The following is a 27,938-nucleotide window of genomic DNA, read 5'->3' as shown; positions in this document are numbered from 1 at the left end:
TATTTTATACTATAGCTATTGTAAAATAGCAGATATACAAGCTCACAGCGCGACACCGAGTGCCACGCTGCAAGCTTGTAGATGTGCTATTTTAGAAGATTTGTGAAAATGTGTGCATTGAACATTTGTAACTCAAATTGTGCTTCTGGGGGGTCCCTGGAACTAAACATTTTGAGATGGGGGTCGTTGACCAAATACATATCATTTTGGGAGTCCTTCACATGAAAAGGTTTGAGCACCACTGACATAGAAACATGTAGGTTTTTCAAAAAACCTTAGAAGTATTTGAAATATTCAAAGACTTTGCACAAATTTTCAAGATTTTTCAAAAATAGCAGATCTACAAGCTCTAATATCTATTTTTCAATAGTTAAAGCACACAATAATGCGTAATCATGCATTCCCAGTCTAAACGGGTTAAACCCCTATAACATTCACCCACAGTGAATCCTTGTATCCAGGGCCCAGAAGTTGGTGCGACACCCCTGAGAACAAACATCGACATGCTCAGCCAAAGAGTATAATGGCCCCCTGGCCAAGGGACGTATTAGCCTTCTGGGCATCAGGTAGGGCTACTCGTATAGTCTACACATAATCATATAATTACGATCAGAGAGTAATACATGGGTATAAGAATTCCATTACTGTACATTATTATACAAGCACAACCACACTGTCAAACACGATTAGCCAGATACACATCCGACCAGAAAGAAGAAAGCAATGCTATCCTGCTACATATCCTATGAAGAAACCTCTGTCTGTCTGGAACCACGTTTTCGCCACGGTGGGTTGGCCAAATTGATGTGAATGTGCTCACGGCCATTGAACATTGGCATATGAACACAGTGACAAAGCATATTTTCCATGTTTTCCAAACTAGCGTTTTTTTCTGTGAACGTTCCTCGCAGACTATGGGATTTGTAGTCGGGATTTGTAGTATGGGATTTGTACAGCCCCATAGCCCGGATGGACAGTGGGGGAAAATGACACCGGGTATGGACTAGTTGATTTAATTTAGCTATACTAACATTGCAGTTTAGCAATTTTGCAGCTCAGATTATCTGCTGCCATACTGTCTTTGGGAAAAAGTGGTTATTTATTTAAAGAAGTATTAAGGGCAAGAGCAGGGGTCTTCAACGTTTTCAGGCCAAGGACCCCTTAGCAGAGAGAGATGAAGCAGGGAACCCCTCTACATATTGTATAAATGTGTGATGGAGATTCTCATCGATTAGACTTGTTTGATACTAACCACTTAAAATCATAAATTGTCGATACTTAGTAAACTTGACCTTTCACTCTGTACTTGGTCTGCTCTTTTTTACCTCTACACTAAACCTCTTTGCCTGAAAATAGCCGATCTACAAGCTCTCAACGCCTCGCAGCTTGTAGATCTGCTATTTTTGACTGAAGTTCTCCTCGGAATATAGGGATGCAAGGGTTATTGTTCATTTAAAATAATTATCCTATCACACAAGGATTTGGCAGACACCCTGTAGTAACTCTGAGGACCCCCTAGGGGTCCCGAACCCCCTGTTGAAGACCGCTGGGCTAGAGTTGTGTTATCTTACTATAAAGTGAATGGTTTTCCTCAAAATACCCACTCCAGACAGTTCAGTTTTTATGGCCTATGGGAAATGTGCACAGACGGTGCCAGAGCTATAAATACAGTATGCAGGAAAGCTGTCAGTGAAATTATTGCATAGTGCAAATTAATCTGAGCATCAACATTTTTCCATGTATTTGTCTCTGAGGTCTGGTCTACTGACCCACATGTGACATCTTCTGTTAGACTGAATATTGTCATGGCAACACATTTGTGTTTTGTAATTAGGCGATGCTGAAAATAAAGGGCTCAATAATTCTACAATAAATATCCAAAATGCAAGTTCCACTCGCTCCCACTTTTGCACACATTATTGCACATTCTGGAAAGGTAAAATTCGAAGTGAGTGAGTGAGTGAGTGAGTGAGTGAGTGAGTGAGTGAGTGAAATTCGAAGTGAGTGAGTGAGTGAGTGAGTGAGTTTCCCCCATATATATTGAGAACTGTCCTATTTTATACTACAAGCTAACATATGAGTTGTGAGCTTGAGTTGATCGGGTACTTCTGATCTTTTACACCTTTTGAAAACAAAAAGAACTTGTGAAACGGATCAGTATGCATAATGAGTCATTTAACCTTTGGTACTTCAAATATACCTTTTACTCAACTAATAATGATTAAAAAGAAATACAGGACTTATATACAGGATTACTGGTATTACTACAGTACTTCCACCACTGCCAGTTTCCCACCCGTGAACACTGTGAATTGTTCAGTGGAGCGTCTGACCCAGCCGGAGGCACTGCTGCCCACAATGGAAGCCAGGCCTCTGCAGAGTCAGTGTTCTGCCCTTTAAGACTGAATACATGATCCTATTGCATGCCATTTTTAAAATAACATTATATAATGTTTGGTAAAAGGGGTGATTCATCAGTGGTGTGATTATTATATATTTAAATTATGTACAGTATGTATGTTTTATATGTATCTATTTTCACTAGTTTTATGCGACAGTCTTGTATGATGAAGCAGGGCTTTACTTTACGAAAAAACATACAAATTTGAAACTTGGAGATACAAGGTTTTGCCCGACAGTGACGATGTGTATATGAGCTGTTTGAACTTGTAACATGTTTGTCACTGATTTCCACCACCACCCCCAAGATAAGCAACAAAGTGAGTCAATTATCAGATCAATAAGGGACTCGTCTTTTAGTTTCCAAATAAGGAACGATTCCTTATTTCAAGGGGACGGTTGGCAACCCTATTTGTGTGTAGACTGTAAGTCTGTGTGTATTTTCTTTTTTTTTTGTTATCAAATATTTTTATTTTCCATAATCAAAAGAAAAATGCAATTAACAGACAAACAACACAAACAATAGTAAAACAAGAAAAGGAAAAGAAAACCCACCCACCCCCTTTCCCCGGACCAACACGGAATGTACAATAGTGCATGCCTGTGCTAGGCTGTTACCACTATATAGTGATTTCTTGAATCATAGCCTTAAGCTTATCTGCAATGTCCGACCACATATTAATGTTTTCTTCTTTTGCTCCGTGTAACCTTGCTATCGACTGCTCTAAATATACTATATCTAGAAAGGTTAAGGCCCACTGGCGAAACGTTAACGTATGAGGAGGTTTCCACCGCGTAGCTACCATCTTCTTCGCCGCCGTTACACCAGCAAAGAAGATGCGCTTGCGTATATTGTTTAGTTGCAACTGTGAGACGTCATTTAATAAAAATAAAGAAGGAGAAGATATGATATTGATACTAAAAATAGTTGAAAGTTTTGAGGCAACCATATTCCAGAATGACGACACATTTGGGCATTCCCAAACCATGTGAAGGAAGGTACCAATACTATTTGAGGCGCAGAGAGTGCAGTTGGGATTATTCAAAATCCTCATAGCACATAGTCTGCGGGGAGTTAAATAAGTCCGATGAACAAAATTTAAATGAATTTGTTGATGGTCTGGATTTCTAGAAGATAGCCTAATGTTAGACCATACTGTGTCCCAACAAAAGTCAGGGTCCAAATTTGGTACATCATTCCTCCAAACAGTATCAACAGATAGGGGCCCATAACTACAGTCTAATAAAAAACCATAGAGGGTGGAAACCAAACCTCTTGTTCTGTTACCATCACAGATAAACTCATGGAAGGGGTGCAATCTAAGGGGAGCTTGCCATGGGACCCCATAGGTCCTCATGGACGTTCTCAGTTGGAAGTAGAAAAAAAGGGTATTTCCAGGCAGATTGAAGATGTCACACAAATCTCGAAAAGGTCGTAAACCATTTCTATCAAATAAGTCCCCTAATGTACGAATCCCCTTAGCCCTCCACCTTGGAAAGCGAATGGGGCGATCCTCGATTAAAAGTCTTTGATTATTGAACACTGGGGAAAATAAGTTCCATTTACAATCAATCTTACACATCTTTTCAGCTGCCCTCCATACTGCCACTAAATGAGAAATGATAGGTCCAAAGCGAACTTTGCATTGATGTGTAGTTATGTTTGAATAGATAAGATCTCTCAATTCAACAGGCTGCACTAAACTCTCCTCAAGCTCTCTCCAAGAAACCTTATTTGCTGGGTTAAACCAATTTAAAAGGGGGCGGAGCGTGAAGGCCCAATAATAAAATTTAAAGTTGGGCAATGAAAGGCCGCCATCATCTCTAGCACGTTGTAATAGAGAAAGTTTAAGACGAGGGCGTTTCCCTTTCCACACAAACTTAGATATCGAAGAGTGAAGCTTATTCCAGTATTGCGGCGGTGGTGGCAAAGGGAGCATAGAGCTTACAAAGTTAACCCTAGGAAGAACATTCATCTTTATGATTGAAACTCGAGCTTGGAGAGAGTTGGGCAAAGATGACCATCTATCTAAATCAAGACAAATCTTATTTAGAGTGTCACCATAGTTGTTCTTAACAATAGCCTGAAGAGAGGGGAAAATATCTATGCCAAGATATTTGAATTGGCTTACTACTGGGATTATGGGCGGCAGGATAGCAGATCTCATCTGATCATTTAGAGGTAGAAGGGCTGACTTCGTCCAATTAATTTTGTAGCCGGAAATGGAACTGAACTGATCAAAAATTTGAAGGACGTGAGTAATTGACTGTGGTGCATTCTCAAGGAACAGTAGAATATCATCAGCATATAGGGAAATGCGATGCTGTGTGTTGTTAATCGAAACAGGAGTAATATCTGCAGACTGACGCACTGTCTGAGCCAAGGGTTCGAGTGAAAGTGCGAAAAGGAGAGGACTAAGGGGACAACCCTGCCTTGAAGATCTGCCAATCGTGAATAGCGGCGAACAGATCTTACCGGTTAGGACCATGGCTGACGGATTAGAATAAAGTACTTTAACAAAATGTATGAATGAAGCACCAAATCCCATTTTATCTAGTACAGCCCACAGGTAAGACCATTCCAGACGATCAAATGCTTTCATCGCATCGAGCGACAACACTGCGGCGGGGGTCCTGTGTGTATTTTCTTGTGTGTGTTTGTCAACTCCAGCCGGCGCTGCCAGTCATGTGATTGTCAGGCTGTCCATCAGCAGAACCGTGTGTATATTCTTTTACTATAGGTTGGACTATTTAAGAGCTGTCAGCAACTGTTCTTATGTGATCGTTGGCAGCATTGTTTGGCTGGCTATGTGTCGAGGTCATGTGCTGTGTGTGGGCTCTGTTCGTAACCATGCCTTCCCTGTGTGAGTCCTTCTGATTTGGGAGTTTATTTCGGGTGTATTACGGGTGGGAGACCTTTGTTTAAGTCTGACAGTGGTGGGGATTCAGTTTCAGCTTCACCCAGCTTCTCCAGCTCGGAGAGTAGCTATTTGGGGTTAAGTGTCTTGCCCAGGGACACTTCGACACATAGACAGAGGCCGGGAGGCCAGACTGCCTCTCTATACGAAGCTACAGGCGTGCCCCTTGTTCAGGATCATTCATAATACAGTCTGAGGACTTAGTAAAATCCTTTGTTGAAGTATTGGGTTTGTAGTTTAGTTTAGTTCCCTCCTTCCTTTAGATATAGGGACGTGACATCTGTGGCAAGCAAATGGACGCCATGGGAGCCAACCCTGGGCAAAGCCAGGAAAGGCAAAGAAGTGCACCACCTATATAGATAGCACGACAGCTTAGCTAACGACACCTCAGGACCCTGATGCTAGATAGGAGAGAGTGGAGGGAAGCCATCCAGGAGTCTTGGCTAGACCATACTCTCGCATCGCACCAACTTTTAATTTACTGTAGTTTATGCAGGACTTGGTACCTGGTGAAAAGCAAGTGTGTGCTGCATGAGCTGCAGTGTGTGTGTGTGTGTGTGTGTGTGTGTGTGTGTGTGAGTGAGTGTGTGTGTGTGTGTGTGTGTGTGTGTGTGTGTGTGTGTGTGTGTGTGTGTGTGTGTGTGTGTGTGTGTGTGTGTGTGTGTGTGTGTGTGTGTGTGTGCGTGTGTGCATGTGTGTGTGCGTGCGTGTGTGTGTATACGCAGGGAGGAGGACCAAAATAAACAACTTCACTTAAGATATCAGCTTGTTCAAAGAATACTACACAGTCACCACCAGAAATATCACCCCACTTCTGGCTCACCTGTTTTACTATTGTACGGTATGTGGTGGTGCCTGGGCTTAATTTATACTCACTACGGTGCCAAAAAGAGCTGAGCAGTGGAGTTGTGGTGTAGTGACTGTCACGTGTAGCACGGCTGTGGCCTGTTATAGTAACTAAGTACTTAAGTACTCAAGTACTTACAAACTTTTTTTTAACTTTACTTGAGTATTTCAAATTTTCTATACTTTTACTTCAACTCCACTACATCTCAGAGTTAAATGTACTTTTTTTTTTTTTTTAAACAATATGTTTATTTTCTTTTCTTTTTTTTTAGAGACACACAACAAATACAAATACATGACAATGAAAATGAAAATACAAACTGCAATAAAATAACTCCACAACTACTTGACAACTTTACGTGACTTGTTACTAAAGTTACTAGTTACTTTAGTAGACTTAGATTATAATTTATTATAAAAAAAACATACATTAACCAATTAAGACCTGTTTTGTACATCGACTATTTGAAATTAGCTGCCAAAAGTAGTCAACTTGAAAATGGGACATTATGCATAATGTTTCTGGCAATACCTTTGTATATTTATACATGTTGTACATTTAAAACTTTCATGCCTAACATTCTGCATAATTAGTACTTTCTACTTTTGGTACTTTAAGCACATTTTGATACCAACCAATACTTTTGTGCTTTTACTCATGTAAAATGTACAAGCACTTTTTGTAAAATGTACAAGCACTTTTGTGCTTGTACATTTTTAATACAGACTTTTTAGATGTTTCGACATTGCCGTGTTGCTTTTAATTGTATGCGAGTACCCTTCACCACCACTGTAGCCCTTCTGTCACTGGTTTTAGCGCCCGAGCCCAGGGGAACAGCTGCAGATTATCCTGTCATGAGGGGTTGCCAGTTCCTTTCAACAACCCACCACCACGTCTACACCCACAGGGGAAACCCAGGAGCGCACAGGCTAATTTAAGACAACAACCCAAACACACACAGCCAGACAGAGGCATCGCTTCAGAAAAAACAAACGAAATGTCATTTACAGCTTCCTGGCTACCAATGTAAAGAAAACAAGTGCGTCTGTGTCTGTTTGAGTAAAAAGACAAGTGCATCTATGTCTGTCTGTAGTAGGTTTTCAGACGACAGAAGCAAGTATAGCGTCTTGCAGTCCCAGATTTGACCACCGGGTCAAATCTGGGTGTGGTTCTGGGGGGCCTGGTCATAGAGGTATAATAGAGGGCCCGCCCCCCAGCTATTCATTTCAATGCAAGTTGCTCAGAGGCGTTTGAAACACCCGGAAGACAGCTGGAAGTACCTCGATTGGCCGAGATACTGTATGAACTAAGTAGGCCAATTTTGCGGAAGTCTTGAGCACCATGCAGGCACGAGGTTACGCGGTAGCATTAGCATTAGCATACGCACGCGCAGTAACGTTTTAACTGCTATCCGTGGTTCTGGGGGCTTGGGCCTAGTTCAGAGTATGGGAAGCCATTGGGGACTACAACACATACTGTAATCTCTACGGCACACCGTGCTTCAAACGAGCCTTAAAGCAAACTTAATCAAAATGAAAAAAAGAAATCAAGAAAATCGTCTGTTCCGGTCCTGTCCCTGCAGCACTATGGTAAGTGGCTACGCTAGCAGGTTTCACAGGAAGTTCAGGGGCATAGTAGCTAAATCTGGCATAAAAAGAATTCTGAATTTTTGTTGAATATCTTAATTACAATGATATTGAGCTGACTTTTTTTTCTTTAAGGTTAACTATTGTATAATCAGTTGCCCTCTTTCTCTGAGACCCCAAATGACACTGAGATCCTGTCTGATCTGAGAAATGTCATCGTAACCGTAAACTAAACACACACTTTCGCTGTCATTCAGCTTGTATATTATACGATTTATAAATTGAAACCATGAAAAGTATATAAAAAAGAGCTTGTAATTTACATTGGATCCGTTGCAACAACAAAGACAACGTATAAACAAAAGGCAGTGAGCCGGGAAGAGTATCAGAGAGGGGGAGCAGATGGGAGAACAGACTCAACCTGCCAGTTCAAATAATAACTCCATAATAAATAAATAAAAGACACCCGCAATTGTTTTCCACTCTGAACGTTTGTGACAATGAAAGCCCGGAGCTTAACTTTAACGTCTTCAGTCACACAACGGATGTCAAAACATACCTTGTCACTTTCTGCACACTGAGATGGATCATTGTTTTTTTGTTTTTTTTGTGATCTCAAGCTGTTCACAAAAATATGGTTTCAGACAAGGTCGGTCAACTCACGTTCAGCTGATGAGAGTGACAGGCCATTAAGGCCAGTATACTTTGAAAACCGGCACATCTTGTTCACGTATCTCTGTCTGTCTGTAGGTCACGCCTGACACTGTGGTTCCCCTGACACCCCTCACTGATCACTGTGACATCACAGGCGATATCACAGGTGACATCACCTATGTAAAAGTCCATTATATGGGTATTCCCCAGAATCCCTTTTATGCCCATATATGAAGATTCCTGATGTCATCGATATACATCACTGGCCAGATGGCCAAGACATGGCCCATATCTGTGTGGCTGGTTCAGATAGGGATCTCCATGTATGGGCATAAAAGGGATTGTATGTTGTGATGTCATGGGAACCACTCTAACAGAATCTCCATTTATGGGTAACTGGCCAGATGGCCAAGAAGTTGTTGCCCTGAGGCGTCTTACTAGTTTTATTTTATTGTAAATGAATGCCCTACCTCATATATTGTGTCACACAAATGTTGTGAAAATAGCAGATTTACAAGCTCATAATGCCTCGCATTCACTACTTTTTTAAATAATAAAAAAAAGGTAATAACGGATAATTTTTAGTCAATTTCCAACTGGCAGCAACGATATAGTGCACATGCACGTTGGCAGGTCTCCTGTCTGTGTTAGATCGCAGAAGGAGGACACGTTTGTAAAGTAACAGCCTGAGCAGGGCAAGAGATGAGCTGGGCTTCTGCTGATCCTCCCTTCCCCTTTTCTCTGTCGCACGCTCTCATTTCATCATCATCACCATCACCATCATCTCTCTAATGCCAACATTTAATTTCTCCGGGTTAAGTTTAAGAACTTGGGAGGACGTATTTATAATGCAGTGATGAGCTGAGCTTTTTTTTATGAATCCCAATAGGCGAGGAGTAGAGAGTGGGTAAAGAATCCGGTCCAAATCCGACCACGTCACCAATCCCCTATCAGAGCGGTGGCAGGCTAACGCACGGGTAGGGGGATGATGGCAACCTAAAGCCTCCACTTCTCTGCATGGGGCTCCGACGTTTAGATTCACAAAAGGTGGATGTCGATCAATGTGCATCTCGTCGTTGTCGGGTGAAAACCTTGTATGTCCAAAACCGTTCTTTTGTATTTTATCATTTTAAAAATGAACTAAACTAGTGAAAACAGCCGATCTACAAGCACACAACGCCTCGACCGCGAGGCGTTGTGTGCTTGTAGATCTGCGGTTGTCACTACTTTTGTGCGACGGCCTTGAATGATGAAGCACGGCATTACTTTACGAAAAAACATACACATTTGAAACTTGGAGATACGAGGTTTCTGCCCGACAGTGACAATATCGCGCTTTCCTTAAATTAAAGCCCTACTTGATCACACTACAGCGTCACACAAAAGCATCAACAGTAGCACATATACAAGCTTGAAACGTGGCGCGAAGCGACGCGTTATACTGGCTTGCAGATCTGCTATACTAGCAAAGTGTGTTGGAATTAGGTGGGTCATGGCCTCAAGGCCGAGAGGTAGTCGGCCTCTCATTGCGACACGCTGTGAGCTTGTAAGTCTGCCATTTTCAGCGCGCGACATCATCACCCGACCTAAATTAGGGCACATGCATGTTGCTGTGAGAGCCAGCCCAGTGACAATGAAATGTGCTTTAGGACAAACACACGTGCACACACACACACACACACACACACACACACACACACACACACACACACACACACACACACACACACACACACACACACACACACACACACACACACACACACACACACACGTGCATCTCTCTCACACAGCTGTTGAGAGAGATGTGGTGCATTTGCATGTGTGGTGGTGCGTTTGCCCGACGGTGTAGCTCCGCAGCAGCGCAGCATGTCAGGGGACACATGGGACATTCTAACTGACAAGTCAGGGGATGAACACAGCAGTGCACACGCACACGCACACGCACACACACACACACACACACACACACACACACACACACACACACACACACACACACACACACTCACACACACACACACTCACACACACACACACACACACACACACACACACACACGCACACGCACACGCACACGCACACAGGACAGCCTGTGACTAAACATGCCAGCAGTCTCCAGAGTTCAGGGCAAAAAGAGGCCATCCTAAGCAGACCGAGATCTCAATTAGTTATTTGGTTTATTAAGACCGTAGGTCGCAGTTAACTATGGAAACCGGCACATGTTGTCCATGTATCTCTGTCTGTCTGTCTGTCTGTCTGTCTGTCTGTCTGTCTGTCTGTCTGTGTGTCACGCCTGACACTGTGGTTCCCCTGACACATCACTGTGACATCACAGGCTCAGAGCAGGGATAACGCCTGATACTGTGGTTCCCCCGACACATCACTGTGACATCACAGGTGACATCACGGTCAGATACTCAGAGCTGTGTTCTCCAAATATTGGCATAAACAGGTGACATCACAGTGGTGTGGCTGGTTCAGACAGGGATCTCCATGTATGGGCATAACATTTATTGTATGTTGTGATGTCACGGGAACCACTCTAACAGAATCCCTTTCATGCCCATATATGGAGATCCCTGATGTCATCAATATTAAGCCCATATCTAACAGGACTTCATAAGGGAATGCCCATATATGGAGGAAGACAGCCCACAGCATGACAGGGATTGTATGTATGATGTCAGATGTGATAGACGTCATAGGATTTTCACATAACGAATAACTGCGTAAACTAAGCATGTTTGGGGTCTCACAGCATATCTCCATATTATACAGTACAGTACATGGATCTCTATATATGGGTAACTGGTCTGATATACATCACTGGACGGCCAAGACATGGTGCCCTGAGGCGTCTTACTATAGTTATGTAAGGTAGAAAGCAAATAAGTAAAGTAAGTAAGTTATTGTTTGTATCAGCCGAGAACAAGGGTGTCTATTCCCTTTTCATTGAGCCACACCCCTGGGAGATGGATTGCTGAGGTGGAACGCCACACCTACCATCAGCTCCCAGTGCAGTACTTACAACAACACCTACCATCAGCTCCCAGTACTTACAACACCTACCATCAGCTCCCAGTACTTATGAATCAGCTTCCAGAACATACAACAACACCTACCATCAGCTCCCAGTACCTGCACAACAACTCTACACTGAGTTGGTGGTTTACTTAAAGGAGGTATCCAGACCAAAACACCCTTAGGGTTAAATCTGCCTTTTATCAGATCCCTTCATACATGCTGCAGTTATTTATTTATTTGTATATACATGCCCCTTTTCTGTATTCTCCCCACCCCTCCACAGCTAAAATGGGGGTATTTGATGATGAGTAGTCTACTCATCATTTCTGCATGAACGGCTGCTAGGGAGGAACAAACAGTGCATCTGTGAGTCTCATGAGACGGTAAATACACGATCCATTAAAAAAAAGTGAAGTTTGGACCGACAGAAATAGCTGCATTAGCGAGTAAAATACCCCCGTTTTAGCTGTAGAGGGGTGGGGAGAATGTAGGAAATCTGGGATCTGATAAAAAGCAGATTTAACCCTATGTGTATGTGTTTTGGTCTGGAAGCCTCCTTTAACTTTTTCCCTGCCAGATGTTGTTATTTATTATTGGGTTTTGTGCCAGCAAAAGCACCTTACCTTTGCGATGTTATAGACAAAGATGTATTATTTTTTTTTTCATTATTATTTTTTAATTTTCTCCTTAAAGAGGTGTACCGTGGCTCTACCAGCAGTAGGGGGCAGCCTCATGCAAGAATTAATGTGAAAATGGTCTCAGTAGGCTCTCGTTCGTCAAGGCTGCTCAGTCGCTACAGAGCAATAGATCCAGAGGAAATCACATGGAAGTGTTTTGTTGCTCCATTGATGCTAACGTCCAGTGGGTTTTTGAGAGTACTTTACGGGAGCTGTCTCAACGGTACACACCCACGCGACCCCTCATCAGTTTACAGACATCAAACCAAGGTACAAAAGAACGAGCCAAAGAATGTACAATTGGCATCGCGCCGCCGGGAAAAATGGGGCGAACGGGAACGTTCAAAGCGTTGATAGAGTTAAGCAATATAACACAAGAGGGTGTGCTTTAGCGTGATTATCAACATGACAGCGTTGCTGCAGCCCAGAAGTGATAATAATACCCTTAAAAAAACATGTCAGCTCAATTTCATTGTAATTAAGATATTGAATAGAAATTGTAATGGATGAGGACAGTCTTAATCCAGTGTCAGAGTTCACAGACAGGGGCGTCACAAGGCGGGGGGAGTGGGACTGAGTTACTAGGGCCCAAGGTGGAGGGGCCTGGAATTATTTTATACTTTAGCTATTGAAAAATAGCAGATATACAAGCTCACAGCGCGGCACCGAGTGCAGCGCTGTGAGCTTGTATATCTGCTATTATCTGCTAATGTTCACGGTTTTTCAAAAATAGCAGATCTACAAGCTGTGAGCTTATATATCTGCTATTTTTCAATAGTTAAAGCACAAAATAATGCGTAATAATGTGTTTTTCCGGTCTAAATAGGTTAACTCCCCTCCCCCTATGAAGAACATTCATGGGCGGCCCACAGTGAATCCTTGTACCCAGGGCCCAGAATTTGGTGCGACACCCCTGGTCCCTACATATGGCAACAAAAAAAAAATGCTTTTGTTGTAGAATTGTAAAGTAGGCTAGGATATAGAGAGACGCCCACCTCACACTCAAACGTGACTCACACAACCAGCTCAGATTAGAGCCCCATATCCCACACAGTAAAACGTGCTAAACGCCTCCACGGGGGATGTGCATAATGATTAGCATGGTACTAATCTCCTTAATAGCGTTTCCTGCTACAAGTGGACCAGCCACACGCAGGCTCAACTGTGCGTGTGCATTTTATGAGCACTTTAATGCACTGCCAAAATATATATACTGTATCATCATGGTATTCTTTTACGAATCCAATGTTCTTTATGTCAGAGGTCTTCAACAGGGGGTCAGATACAAAAAAATATATATATAGTATACATTTACTCAAATTAAACAAATGCAAGAACAACAGTTCATATATTTTGGGCAGAGCATTCCAGAGTACTATTGACCTAATACCCGAGATTTTGAGAAAATGTGTATTTTTTCCTTGTTGTTACGAGAAGCTGCTCCTCTAGTGTTGTAACCACGTTCAGAAGTCATACAGTCTGTACGTTAACTGGTGAGCCGAGCTATAGGCCGGCTTATTGATGCTAACAATTGTTTCACATATCTGTGTGCGCCGTGCATGTCCGTCCGTATGCGTTTCTGAGCCACGACTCTCCAGCTAGCCGTGTGCACGTCGGCTACCCGAGGCTGAGAGCTGTCCTCACGCATGCATCCACTGAAAATACACGTTCTAATTATATACCGGTTATGTAAAATGGCTTACATTATCATAACGTTGCACGAGAAGAAGGAAGAACACTTGTGTGGCCTGTCAGCAAACGGAGGGGATGAGCAGGATGTGGAAGGATGGGAGGATGGGAGGTCAGCCTTGTGTGATGAGCTATAATCATCTTCATCATTTATAAAATGGCTCCATCATTAATCTCTTCCTCGTTCTTTTTTTCCCTCTCCTTTGAGCTACCCACTCCTCACTCAATCCACTTACACGCGAGCAAATCCAATGTACACACATCACACTGGCTTAATAACCCGCTGTGTGTGTATATGAGTGAGCGAGTGCGTGTGCGTGTGCGTGTGTGTGTGTGTGTGTGTGTGTGTGTGTGTGTGTTTTTGCACGTGTGCAATAGTGCATGGTACTCTGCCCCGCTGGGGGCGTGTTCTGCCAGCCCCCATGTGCCCGTGGCTCATGCATAATGTCATCTGAGCATGCCATGGCATCGGGCATTCTGCGACACTGTCCGAGCGTGTGTGTGTGTGCGCGCGCGTTTGCGTGCACGTGCGTGCACGTGTGACTATATGCGTGCGTAGTGGAAACCATGATCCCGATCTAATTCGGTTGCATTTAACCTCTGCCAGATTAATAGGAAACAACGTCGTGAATATCTCGTTCTGTCATCAATGTGTGTGTGCGTAAGTGTGCCATGATTTAAGAGGCACAGCTGTCCACTGCAACATGACACAACATCACACTGGGGGCGAGAGAGAGAGAGAGAGAGAGAGAGAGAGAGAGAGAGAGAGAGAGAGAGAGAGAGAGAGCTGAGCAAATAAATAAGACTGATACTGTATAGACAGAAAGAGACAACACGAGTCAGCTAATGAAAATAAAAGAGCTGAGAGGGTGAGCAGCCAAACGAGAGAGAGCGAGGGAGGGAGAGAGAGAGAGAGAGTGCACACACAAGAGACAGAGATAGAGCAGCAAAGGGAGTAAGGAAGAGGAGAGAGAGAGTGGGAGAGCGTGAGAGAGAGAGAGAGAGGCAGATATCCAAGTCCAGTGCTGTTATTCCCTGACTGGGTTGGCTGGCTGGCGGCGGGCTGCGTGCTCTCATGGGGTTTGGTGCCCACACAGGCAGGGCTGCCGGGGGTCCAAAGGGCATCGCAGGGCTTCGCTGCTGATCCATGCCTCAACCAGTGCCCGACAGACAGCAGCCGTTATCACCTAACCATCTTCATCACTAGAACTGCTAACCTACGGAACCCAGCACTGACTGGCTGATGGATCGGTGGTACCAAGACGACAACAACAACGCCGACTAGAAGCTTGAGCAGGGGGAGAAAGCTAAAGGAACGCTAAACAACTCACACGATAAGCCCAAGCTTATCGTGGCTACTCGGGGACTGCAATCGACACACAGGAACCGCCAACAGACATGAGAGGTAGGAGTACACCGGTGTAAAGGATGAGTGTTATAAGAACGAAGGCTTGCACTTTGAGGTACTATTATTATGCCGCGACTGTTTGGACATAGCTGAGGAGGCTAGAGGTCACCACCAGCGTTGACTCATGTGTGTGATGATGATGATGGCTTCATGAACGATGCTCATGTAACCATCGCTGGAATCATAACCAGCTCCCGAACATCTGACGATTTACGCTGCAGATCATTCTTTTCAACATAACGTCGTTGTCGGGTGGAAACCTTGTATGTCCAAAACAGTTCGTTTTGTATTTATCATCTAAAAAATATACTAAACTAGTGAAAACAGCAGATCTACAAGCACACAACGCCTCACGATGCGAGGCGTTGTGTGCTTGTAGATCTGCTGTTTTCACTAGTTTTGTGCAGGGCTTTGCTTTACCAAAAGACGTACGCATTTGAAACTTGGAGATACAAGGTTTTGATGGTAATTTGGTTTTCAACGTTCATAACCATAATACCTTTTTTTCCCCTTTTGCTGTGGAAATGTTGCTCATATATAAACCGTGCGGGGCTTGAAAGCGAGGGGGCTTATATTATTAGCAGCAGTATTAGTGCTGCGGGGGTTATTGTGTGTGTGTGTGTGTGTGTGTGTGTGTGTGTGTGTGCGCGTGTCACTGTGATGCTTTTCTCAGAGTTGTACCAGGAGCTGTTAGAACACATCATCAGAGCAGAGGAAGAAGAGCTGCTCTTCTCCAGCTACTGACCTCCTTCCAGACCTGCTGTCGCAACGCTCCACTGAACTGATGCTCTGTTTGTTTGTGCGTGCGCGCGTGCGTGTGCACGTGTATCTGCGCACATACCGTTGCTGTCGGGCAGAAAACGTGCATCTCCGTATTTCAACTTATTTTGTTTCTTCTTGAGTGTCACGGAAGAGTAGCAAAAATAAGCGATGGGACTCTTACTTTTCAAGTGTTTTTATGAATATCGAACCGAAGACGAGCATTAACAAGATCGCGTGACTAAAATAATAACGACGTGCGCATTTCAGTTGCTTGCGCGCACACGTGTGCACTTGTTTTGTGCGTGTGCTCGTTCTACCAACGCTGTTATGATCGGCACACTGCAGTGTTTGGCCTAGCAACAAGATCAAACTACAATTCACAATTTAAGGATTTGGCTGACACCTCTTATCCAGAGCGATTTACAGTATAATGGAGAGATTGCAATAATTAGAGTAAGGATTAACTCCAGTCACTGTAAACAACTAATAGGCACATAAATAGAGTGCAGAGAGCACAGTGCCTCAAAGGATAAACACCTCAAAAGCTTTCTTGAAGTGTTTATCCTTCTGACCTCGTACAAGTGAACTGTACTGTTATGAAGCTGTACCTTTTCCTATGCAAACTTCTAATAAAAGTCTTCAATCAATCAATCAAATCAATCAAAGAAACTAGGATACGAGGTAAACAATTAACCTAACCATAATTATGTCTACAATGCGCTACTGTATATTGTTGCTGTCTGGCAAAAACCTCTCATCCCCGTATCTCTTTTTGTGTTTGTGTTATCGTAAATCAACGCCCTACTTGATCATACTACAGCGTCACACAAAATAGCAGATCGACAAGTTGTATTTGAATCCTGAAAATCAACCCGTTTTGGACATATGAGGTTTACACCCGACAGAGATGACATCTGTGGTCACGAATGTCACAACATCACGACACTAACTAGAACAACCCAATTACACACCAACACACAGAACCGCCCCTTATTTGTAAACTAAAAATACATGTCCCTTTATTGAACCGATAAGGGACACACTTGTTCCTTATTCTTCAGGTCATGACCTGACAAAGATGAAATCTGACATCGAAACATAATTTGACCCTGTTATTAAAATAAAAATGCTTCAATCGTCCGTATTTATATTCAACTGTACCTACAGCATATCGTCTGTCGGGTTGGAAGTATGTATAAAACTGTTACTTTGGAGGAGGATTCAAATTCAAAGGCATCAAAAGTCTACAAGCTCGATGCTCCGTGCTTTCGAGCTTGCAGATCTGCTACTTTTGACGCTTATGTACTGTATGCAGCATGACCAAAAAGGGCATAGATTTATGAGAAAACACAAACAAAGTTAAAATAGGGAGATATAGAGGTTTTTGGCCGACATCAACAATACACAGTGGGATGTATTTTTCTGGGTGTCCCTTGTTTTTCTTGGACATACAGTAGTTGGCAACGCCAAACTCACCAGAGCTGTTCCCCCATTGAACCTGCCTATATGCCACTGCGATGCCTCTAAATCAGAGGTCTTCAACAGGGGGTCTGGGACCCCTAGGAGGTCCTTAGAGTTACAACAGGGGGTCCTCCAAATCTTTGGTAGAAGCTTTTTTCTCCTTTTCTATATTAACCACTTGAACCCTAGTGTCCATATTCTGAGAACTTAAGCCAAAAATAGTAGATCTACAAGCTCGGCTATTTTCGGCCAAGAGGTTTGGTGTAAGATTAGGTCAAGATTATTAAGTATTGACGTGGTTTAAGTGGTTAAATATCAAACGATTAATATGGTTATCTATGGTTTGTGGGGGTCCCTGCTTCATCTCTCTCTCGATTAAGGGGTCCTTGGCCTGAAAACGTTGAAGACCCCTGCTCTAAATCACAGGCCATTACAGGGAGACAACCAAGTAGGTTTTGTTTACCCGCAAGCAAACACAGTTTAACCGCATAATCCCCTTTAGCTGTGACACGTACTGTCATTGACCGGTTTACGGCATGAAGCGAGGTTGCTATCCGCTGCACATCTACGGTATGAGGATAGCGTTGCACTGGAAGAGCTGTTAGCTGCATTCCTGGGCTCGGGTCCGATACTCATCTCATTGAACTCCAATGCTATAAATACTGCAGTAATGCACCAGGAGGAATGGACATGCGAAGTTATCTCAAACGGAATCAGACACCCTAGATCTGCAATGTGAAGCGTGCGTGCATGTGTGTAGTCAGTGTGTGTGTGTGTGTGTGTGTGTGTGTGTGTGTGTGTGTGTGCGTGCGTGCGTGCGTGCGTGCGTGCGTGCGTGCGTGCGTGCGTGCGTGCGTGCGTGCGTGCGTGCGTGCATGCGTGTGCGTGTGTGCGTGTGTGTGGGCGAGAGGTTACAAGGACTTGGTAGAAGGATTGAGGATGGTGGTAGGTGGGTGTGAGATATGACTACACTGTATCATACCTTGTAGACATCTAAAAGAAAAGCTGGTTCAATATCAAAGACAAAACATTATCGGTACAGCAGTCTTTTCTAAAAATGTACGTTGTACATCTACATGTAGTTTTTCCACATAGAATTTGACTTGACTAGAAAAGTAAGCTTCAGTGGCAGGTCTGTTTTACTCAAGTAAGAGTAGCCTATAAAGTTTTACATACAGTCTATAAAAACACATTTTATACAGTATAAATCTTAGCTTCATAAAAATATTGTGTTTATCAGACAGCCTTCGTGTTTCAATGCAAAAAATTAAAATAAATAAACTAATAACAATAAACTGCCTGTGCCGTTTCCACAGGAGGCAACATGCTGAAATAGCTTTCAGAGTTGACAGAATTTCTAATGTAATGTTTATGTGATTGAAGTTCAATCCGTGCACAAGTTGTCTGAGGATTGAGACCATTGACACCAGATGTGCATTAATCAATTCAGCACCTGTGATATACAGAAGAGTATATTTTTAAATATAATATTTTAAACCAGTATTGTTAGGCTTCCAATAAGAGTTTTCCTTATGTCTACAAATAAGCTCACAGCTGACTCCTTTTGTCCTCTTCTCGTCACCTTTGTTTGATAATTGCTAGTTTATTATGCAGATATATATTTGTCATTTGTTCTCATGTTTTTGTTACTTAGATATGTTTATTCTAGTCACAAATGTTAAGCATTATTCAGAGATGGCATGTTAATTAGACGGATGCTAGGTATTTTTTTTCCCCTTGTATCCTAGTTTCTTTGAGGAACCACATTTTCCTCTCTGCACTTTACCTCTGTTACTATTTACCTTGTTTGTTGACTAGGGTTCATGCCTGCTCTGCTTATGCGTACTTGTCTCTCTGGATAAGAGATGCTAAATGCCTTAATAGAAAATTGTAAACTGTAACTGTATGTTTGGTGGTATAATTTGATTTATTTGTATTATGGGGTCAAACTAAGAAATCCCAACTAGTGTGAAGTGAGTGGTCCCGCAAAACTTGGCCAATGTACAACAAACTTTGGGTGCTTTGTGCCAAGATGTTGGCAAACGAACAAAGCTAGATGTTGTAGCTTAGCACCGCCCAAAAATATGACTGAAGGGAACCGTGAGGTGTCACTCCTTTGACTTCTACAGACCCATTTTGAAGCCACTATTTAATCAAATTCAAATCCAGCATCTTGGAATTTCCGGTCCAGAAAAGGGGAAAGGTGAATGGGGAATCAGCAACACCTTCTCTAGGCCCTTAATGAGAACTGCAATATTTTCATGACTTCCATAATTGGCTTCAATTCCTAGACCTCTTCCTTGCGGCCTGGGTTTAAACTCTCTGTCCGTCTTTCCATCTTTCCGCAGCATCGTTGGTGTGTGTTCTACTCTCTGTCAGCCTCTCTCTGTGCCGCGCCTGCCCCAAGGAGTGCGCCTGCGACGCCGACACCAAGGTGGTGGACTGTCGCGGGCGCGGCCTCTATGACATCCCCCGGAGGCTGCACCCCGACACCCAGGAGCTCCACCTCCAGGACAACCGCATCCGGGGCCTGGGCTCCATGGCCTTCCGGGAGACGCCCCTGGTGCGCGTGCTCGACCTGTCCAACAACTCCATAACGTCCGTGTCGCCGTCCGCCCTGCTGGGCCTGAGGAGTCTGCGGCGCCTCAGCCTGGCCAATAACAGCCTGCGGGAGCTGGACAGGCGGCTGCTCGGACCTATACACTCCCTGACTCACCTGGACCTGTCACATAACAGGTACGCGTCCAGGCATGGCTGGGATTTGGGATAATTTCTGCTGTGTCACTTTTACGGCTGCAACAATTCTTTCTTTGCGATTATCTAATGATTACTTTTCCGATTAATAAGGATAAGCATATTCTTGAAATACTACACACAAAGACACACACACACACACACACACACACACACACACACACACACACACACACACACACACACACACACACACACACACACACACACACCTAATAACTATTTCATTTAGTGAATGTCTGTCTGCTCTCCGTCTGTATGCATGCTGACATCACTGATACCAAACAGTGTCTCCGCCATGGTAATAATGCCCAAATGACATCAGCAAACCCGATATCACTGACTGACATCACTACAGTGCCCAAATTTGGAAATGACATCACAGACTGGCCTGGACATAGAACACCATATATGGGCATAAAAGAGTGCCAGCCAGCCAGACGGATACAACGGGTATTGCACAACTGGACATCAATGGTGACTATTTTGCCCAACGGGCACCGGTCTGGGTTCGATACGCCAAATGATGTCAGACCCCCGGCAGGTATTTGGTGCCCAGCAGCTATTTGCCCCCGAAATAAACGGTATATATATCTACCAGTAAGAGGGATTTGGCGAGGTCGCGCTGACACATCAGAGCTTCATAATACGGCACAGTTAAGAAGCAGGAGTTAAACTATTAATCCGGTTGGTCGAGTCATCATTGTGATGTCAGAACAGGTCAGCTATCTATTTCCAGCAATGGAGTTCGAACAGTGTCTAAAACGTGTCCATTGTAGTTTATAATGCTGTTCCATTTGATGTGGGTTTTTGTTCACCAGCCTGTGGGGTTTACCCGGAGCCCTGGGGGAGAGCCTGAGGAACCTGAGCCACCTGGGACTGGCCCACAACAGACTGCCGCGCTTAGAGCGCGCCCTGCTGGACGGTCTGGGCGCGCTGGACAGCCTGACGCTGCGAGGAAACCCCTGGAGATGTGACTGCCAGCTGATAGGCCTCAAACTCTGGCTGGAGACCTACCTCTTCAAAGGTTAGACCGCTGCCACCCACCCCATTCCTTTACCAGCTATTACAGTGGTTCTCAACCTTTTCAGGCCGTGACCCCCAAAATAATCATATTTTAAGTGGGGACCCCCTCCACCCTGACGAGTACTAAGAGTTGAGCCATTACATTTTGTATAGCACGGTTCTATTGTGAAAATAGCAGATCTACATAGCAGATCTACATTGTGAGCATGTAGATCGGCTATTTTCACAATTTCTGCCTCTAATATTTGACAAATTGGCCAATGTTTAATTTGTCCCTAAATTGTCACTTCAGAAATGTGCTTAACCTACACTTAACCTTTATATTGGTTTGTTTACTGTTGAGTGAGAAAACATCATCTAACCCTAACCCCACAGGTTGAGAACCACTGGGTTAGTAAAGTAAGGTAAGGACCTGCTTCATCATACAAGACTGTCGCACAAGACTAGTGAAAATAGCACATCTAGGTGCAAGCACACAAAGCCTCACGTTGTGTGCTTGTAGATCGGCTATTTCCACCATTTTAAATCATTTTTAAAATGATAAATACAAAACAAACGGTTTTGGACATACAAGGTTTCCACCCGACAACAACCTTATACTGTACTAGCCCTGTGTAGAGTCCGACTGTGGGAGGATTTTTGGGGTCCGATGCCAATCCCGATTTTTGTAGTAGATGTTATTTTGTTGATAACTGCACACGTTTCTAATCAATTTGAAAAGCTTGACGTGATTTAAGTTTCTACTTGAGAACATTTAACTCATAAGCAAATACATAAATACAATGAACTTGCTATTTAGCCCTGCTCATGCCCTTTTCACACCAGGTTGAAAGTGATAATATCATATCAGTCTCACTCTATTAGTCTTGTGTTTTTCACATTACACAAACACAGTACATGAGGCCTGGCTGTCATTTAAAGTGACCAGCTTACACCAGGGGGTTGGCAGACTCTCCTGAGCACGCACAATGAACCAAAAAGCCTCATAATGGAGATACATGGTAATGTGGTGGCAAACCATAATACCTTCTCCCCAGAGAGGCCCGCGTGTTGGGGATTACAACTCACTAGAAGGCCTGTCCAATTAGCAAAGAGCCGTGCAAGCATGTGTGTGTGTGCGTGCATGCATACGTGTGCGTGTGTCTGATCAGATCACCATGGGGTCCCCATATGATTTTAACATTAAAGAGACAATTTAAGGACTTTTAAGACTGTTTTAATGTAAAATATAATAATAATATTAATAATAATAATTATAATGAAATGAAAAAATGATTACTGCAGCAAAAGTAATCAACAAACCATAGCTACTATGAAAGTTGGTCAAAAATCATGAAAATAGCTGATCTACAGGGACAAACTAAATGTAATGCTTTAAATCCTACAATTCTTCTGCTTGTCAGGGTGAATGAATGAATGAATGAATGAATGAATGAATGAATGAATGAATGAATGCTTGGTTAGGTCCTAGAGCACAGCAGTGATTACCACTGGCTCATTCCTAGTCAAGTGTGACGGCTCAGTGAAGGCCTGGGAGATGGATTCTAAATACAGCCAATCAGACCAGTAAGACTCCCTAATTGGGAGATAAGCGACCGTAGGTGGCTTATCTCCACAAATAGGGCAAAAATTTGTTTTTCCAAATTCCAAATCTTCCTGATCCATGTTGATGACATGAGTGTAGACATGCTGTGTAGTGATATTCGTGATTTTAGGGCAAAAACTGTAGGAGCAGTGTCCAAAAATGTGTTTTAAAAATCGGCCTGAAGGTGGCGCTAGAATAGGGCCATGTGAGAAATGAGGGGTGTGGTCTCCGCGTTGCCTTGGCGGACGAATAGGTACCGGCCCCGGCTCTCCCGGACGCTCCTAGCCCGAGTTACGGCATTTTATGTGCGCTGCAGTGGCAGGGGGTCCTCCACTGGGGGCGCCACCACTTTTGCATCCGTTCTGGAGCACCAGGAGTTGGTGGTCCCCGGGAATTCCCCGTGAGCAGCCCCGTTGGGGTGGTCATTTGGTCATTTTTGCACATTTGGTCATTTTTTACATCTGGGGGTCCCCCAGGGACCTGGGGGTCCCTGGGGCTCCGGGGGTCCTTGGAGGTTGTAGTTTGGCAGGCAAGGAGTGTGTGTGTAAAATCTGGCATGGATCGGGTCAACGGGTGCGGAGATATAAGCAGGGAAAAAGTGTGACGTGTGACGTGTGAGCACATTTGGTAATTTTTTACATCTGGGGGTCCCCCAGGGACCTGGGGGTCCCTGGGGCTCCGGGGGTCCTTGGAGGTTGTAGTTTGGCAGTCAAGGAGTGTGTGTGCAAAATTTGGCATGGATGGGGGCAACGGTTGTGGAGATATGAGCAGGGCAAAAGTGTGACGGACTGACTGACTGACTGACTGACTGACTCACTCACAGACAGCCTGTGGAGGTTTTGGTAGTAAATGCGACCTATGGTCGCAACAAAACTGATGAAAACAATATGAAGTTGCTGCACCAGTTGGAGGAAATGTCCACGCTTGGCCACGTACCTCTGATACGACCTAGTACAATCAGTAACTAAGTACATTTACTAGAGTACCGTACTTAAGTACGTTTTGTGAGCATCAGTACCTTACTTGCAGTATTTGGATTTTTGGATACTTGTGACCTTCACTCCACTACATTTCAAACACAAATAGACGAGTGTACTTTTTACTCTATTACATATTTCTAGGAAGGGGAAAAGTGCAGTATCAATCAGCCACTAATTAACCAGAAAATGTCTAAATACAACCATGCATTGATATCAAGATGAAAATGCACTTTGTAATTTGTAATAGGTGTATTTAAAAGCATGCACTTTTGAATAGCCTACTTAGAAATTTGACAGAGCGACATTCACTTGTAGTGGAGTTCATATTTGACCAGGAGTATCCAATAGACCATATTCACATGGCGGCCATCTTGCCATTACGTTAATGAAATGCCACCCTGTTGCCACCCCGTTTTTTTATGCTAAATGCAAACATGGCCGCCGGGTGAATATGGTCTATACCTTCACTCAAGTACTGGGGTTGAGTCCACCACTGCCGTCCACCTGGTACGGGTTCCTCCGAGGTACCACGGAGGAACCTGTGAGTGAATTCACGTCATCAGTCTAGCAATGCCCAGGCTAGGTGTGATGCACCACGGATGGCCGCTTGCACGGTTAATGCGGCGCTGGCTGCAGTTTGTGCTCTCTTCTGCTCATCTCACTTCACCTCACACAGACATCGTTCTCGCAGGCTGAACGTTGTTAATTACGGTGGGGGGTTGTTAGGGGTTAAGTGTCTTGCCCAGGGACACTTCAACACGTGGTAGGCGAACCCGTAACCTTCTGATGGCCTCTCTCACCCACTAAGCCAGTGGTTCTCAACCATTTCAGGCTGCGACCCCATCATATTTGAACTGGGGAGCCATTACATTTTGTATAACTCAGTTCTATTGTGAAAATAGCAGATCTACATGCTCACAACGCCTCGCAATCGGCTATTTTCACAATTTCTGCCACTTATATTTGACAATTTGGCCAATGTTTAATTTGTCATTTTAGAGGTATTAAAAAGTCCTTAAATTGTCACTTTAGAAATGTGCAGATACCCTCTATATACTTAAACTTTATGTTGGTTTGTTTACTGTGGAGTGAGAAAACAATGTTGCACATAAAGTTAATCCCAAAATAATTTTGGGACCCCCGTGGGGATCCCGACCCACAGGTTGAGAACCACTGCACTAAGCTACGGCCACCCCAACCAGAGAGACCGAGAGAGAGAGAGAGAGAGTGGTGGGCAGACATGTCTAATCAATAATGGGAGCGCGATCTACTGGACACGGAGAGAGAGAAACAGAGAGAGAGAGAGAGAGAGAGCAGGTGATGAACTGTGTGCCGGACTCGTTCAGTCTGAGGTGTTAATCGGATCACTCTAACAGCGGCCATTAAATCAAGCCATTAACTTCTTGGCGAATGAAGAGCTTAAGTAAGGGATTGGTTCAGGTTCAGCAACGTTGCTGTTCTGCTAGGTAACACTGACCCTCCCCTCCGTATAGCTCTCTGGAGTCTGGCTGTCATAAAGCAAAGGCACTGGTGTGTGCAGGGCCTCATTAACAGACACAAGAACCTGATCAAATGGACATGTCCACTAAAGGCTGCAGCATACTCCAAATGAACTGGGACATTTTTTCAATAAGGACAAAGGGGCGTAATTGCAGAGCAGAATAACTTTGGCGCAGGCAGTTGCCTTGTCGATAGTTCGGTTCGGAAGTTCTCTGACCTCTGGGATTTTCTAACTAAAAACCTCCATTAGCCAAACATTGTTTGTGACTCAAAACACTCTTGACCTATATTCTTTTATTTCCGAAATATGCCACCAAAGAAAGGTTGTCGCCGGAGGTTAGGAGGTACAAACCTCGATGTCTCTCTGAGCAACTATAAGCACAATCTGATGATGATTAATTAATGGAGAGAGAACAAGCTTTGTTCACTTCTGTCGCCTGAAATGCCATAGGCCTAACTCTCTCTGCTTGGGAACCACATGGTTTATATCATGCTACAGGCATGTGGACATGATGCAGATCACATGACAACACTGAAAGCAGCAACTATGGAGACATAGGGCCCTACAGTATTTACGTCCACCTTGCTTATTGGAAGTCGCTCTGGATTAAGAGTGTCTGCTAAATGCCTAAATTGTGAATTTTAAATTGTTCCTGACGTCCCTGTCCCGCTGTGTGTCCTCCCCTGCAGGTGGCGTGGTGGACGAGGTGCTGTGCTCCCAGCCCGAGGAGATGAGCTCCAGGGAGCTCCAGAAGGTCCCCTACCAGCTGTTCCACAGCTGCATGACCACCAGCTACAACTACCTGTTCGCCAACATCCACCACCTGGAGTCCGCCCACCGCAACCACGCCCACCCGGCTGCTGGGGCCGCCTCCGCCGCCGGTGGTGGCGGTGCCCCCACCCTCCACGAGGGCCCCGTGGTTGGGGTAGGCGTGGTTCCGGGGGGAGGGAGCGGCCTGCCAGAGTGTGAGCCCAAGCAGCGGCCGCGGCCGGTCAACCTGCGCCACGCCATCGCCACCGTGATCATCACGGGCGTGGTGTGCGGCATTGTGTGCCTGATGATGCTGGCCGCGGCCGTGTACGGCTGCGCCTACGCCGCCATCATGGCCAAGTACCAGCGCGAGCTGAAGAAGAACGAGGAGCTGGCGTCGGCTGGGCGGGCCGCCGCCGCCTCGGCCGCTGCGTCGACGTCGGTGGCGACGCAAGAGGCTGCGGACTATGCCGCGTCTTCGGCAATGGACGGCAAGGAGCCCCTGGAGAACGCCATCGCGTAGCGGAGGTCCGTGTTGTGCTTGGGAGCGGCAAGGTGTCGAACAACGTGTTTTTGCGTTGGTTTGTTCGTACTGAGCTTTCCTTCATACTGAGCTTTTCCAGAAAATGTAAACACGGAAGTGAGTTCTGTGTGTTCTCGAGCAGCTCTGTGGAAACAGAGCATATTTCATTGAAGTTTTATGAAGTGTCTGTGACAGTTCATTTTTCCTGAGGTATGCAACGCCATATCTAAAGGTCCTGCAACACTTTTTTTTGGTTGCTTATTACCCCCTTTGCCCCTCAACTCGTTATGCCAACTAATTCCACCTCACACACACATCTCTGTATTGTCACTGTTGTATCATACTGGCTCACCAGCCAGTGAGGAGGATTGAACCCTCACCAGGAGGATGTAGAGCCTTCGCCCTAATCATCCCGCCCAACACTCCCTGCTGACAGTTGCCACCCCCACCCCGTAGGAGTACGTGCAGTGACCAATATCACTCTCCCTCCCCCGAACACAGGCCAACAACTGTTGTTGTTTTTGACGTCGCTACCCTTCTGCGACGTGTCGGTTGGCTTGTTGCGCAAAGCATATATTGATTGACCTTAACGCGAGATGAACTTGAACCCTGGGCCTCCGAACTCCTTTAACCTGTCCTCTCCTCAACGTCATGGACACTGGACTGCACAACAAAGCCTGTGTTTTTGGGGCATGTACTGTATGTGTAGTCTCGCGTAGCCAGACAACTAATCCACAATCTCAGAATGCTATAAAGATTCTGGAACTACAGCTCCCGAAAGCCGAGTAACGGAAGTAGTCACTGCTGCATGGATCTGTAGTCCCATTGGAAACATAACAGTCATTCGAGCGGCATATTCTTGTTATGCGTGTATAGTTTAGGACAACATTTGACAAACATCATGTAAGTAACAACAACACCAGAGAAAGATGAAATAACGCCCCTAAAGAATATTGAAAGAAGACATAACGCTTCCAGTAGGACTTGTTATCGCTACTGCACCAAGGGAGCGGGTGCGTCACGTCCGCTATATCTCATACTCATCATAAGGCTTCCGTTGCCCCAGACTGTGTGACGGGAGCATTTGCAAATCGCAGGAGTCAACAGTCTGGCCACGAGAGACTAATCGACTGTATGTGCCACGCATGTGTGTGTGTGTGTGTGTGTGTGTGTGTGTGTGTGTGTGTGTGTGTGTGTGTGTGTGTGTGTGTGTGTGTGTGTGCCCACCTCGTTTACTGGGTTGGTGAAACCCTACAGGTCTATGGTCTATGCAGTGGAGAAAGAAAGCGCTATATAACCACTAACTGTACAAAGTCAAATCCTCAGTGGTCATTTAACGATGGACCCCGATTGGGTCCATTTTTATATTTTCAAGAGTTAAATGAACGC

General features: G+C 44.5%; 2 protein-coding genes across 2 annotated transcripts in view; one reads left to right on the top strand and one right to left on the bottom strand.

Annotated features, from left to right (window-relative positions):
• Nucleotides 1-27,938, bottom strand: part of LOC308291136 (voltage-dependent calcium channel subunit alpha-2/delta-3-like) — a gene marked incomplete at both ends in the record, with an annotated part of 340,367 nt that overhangs the window by 63,384 nt on the left and 249,045 nt on the right. The gene's annotated exons all lie outside the window — the stretch shown is intronic.
• On the top strand, nt 17,967-26,549 carry lrtm1 (leucine rich repeats and transmembrane domains 1; the record flags this gene model as incomplete). The annotated part of the gene is made up of 4 exons (XM_080733881.1): nt 17,967-18,030; nt 19,779-20,166; nt 21,006-21,211; nt 25,966-26,549. The coding sequence occupies 4 exons, from the start codon at nt 17,967-17,969 to the stop codon at nt 26,547-26,549; spliced, it is 1,242 nt and encodes a 413-aa protein (XP_080590007.1).

The sequence above is a fragment of the Nannobrachium achirus genome (genome assembly GCF_963921795.1).
Source record: "Nannobrachium achirus genome assembly, chromosome: 9".
In the NCBI taxonomy this organism is placed as follows: Eukaryota; Metazoa; Chordata; class Actinopteri; order Myctophiformes; family Myctophidae; genus Nannobrachium; species Nannobrachium achirus.
Note: the sequence above shows the minus strand (reverse complement) of the source record. Positions and strands in the feature narration are given on the sequence as shown.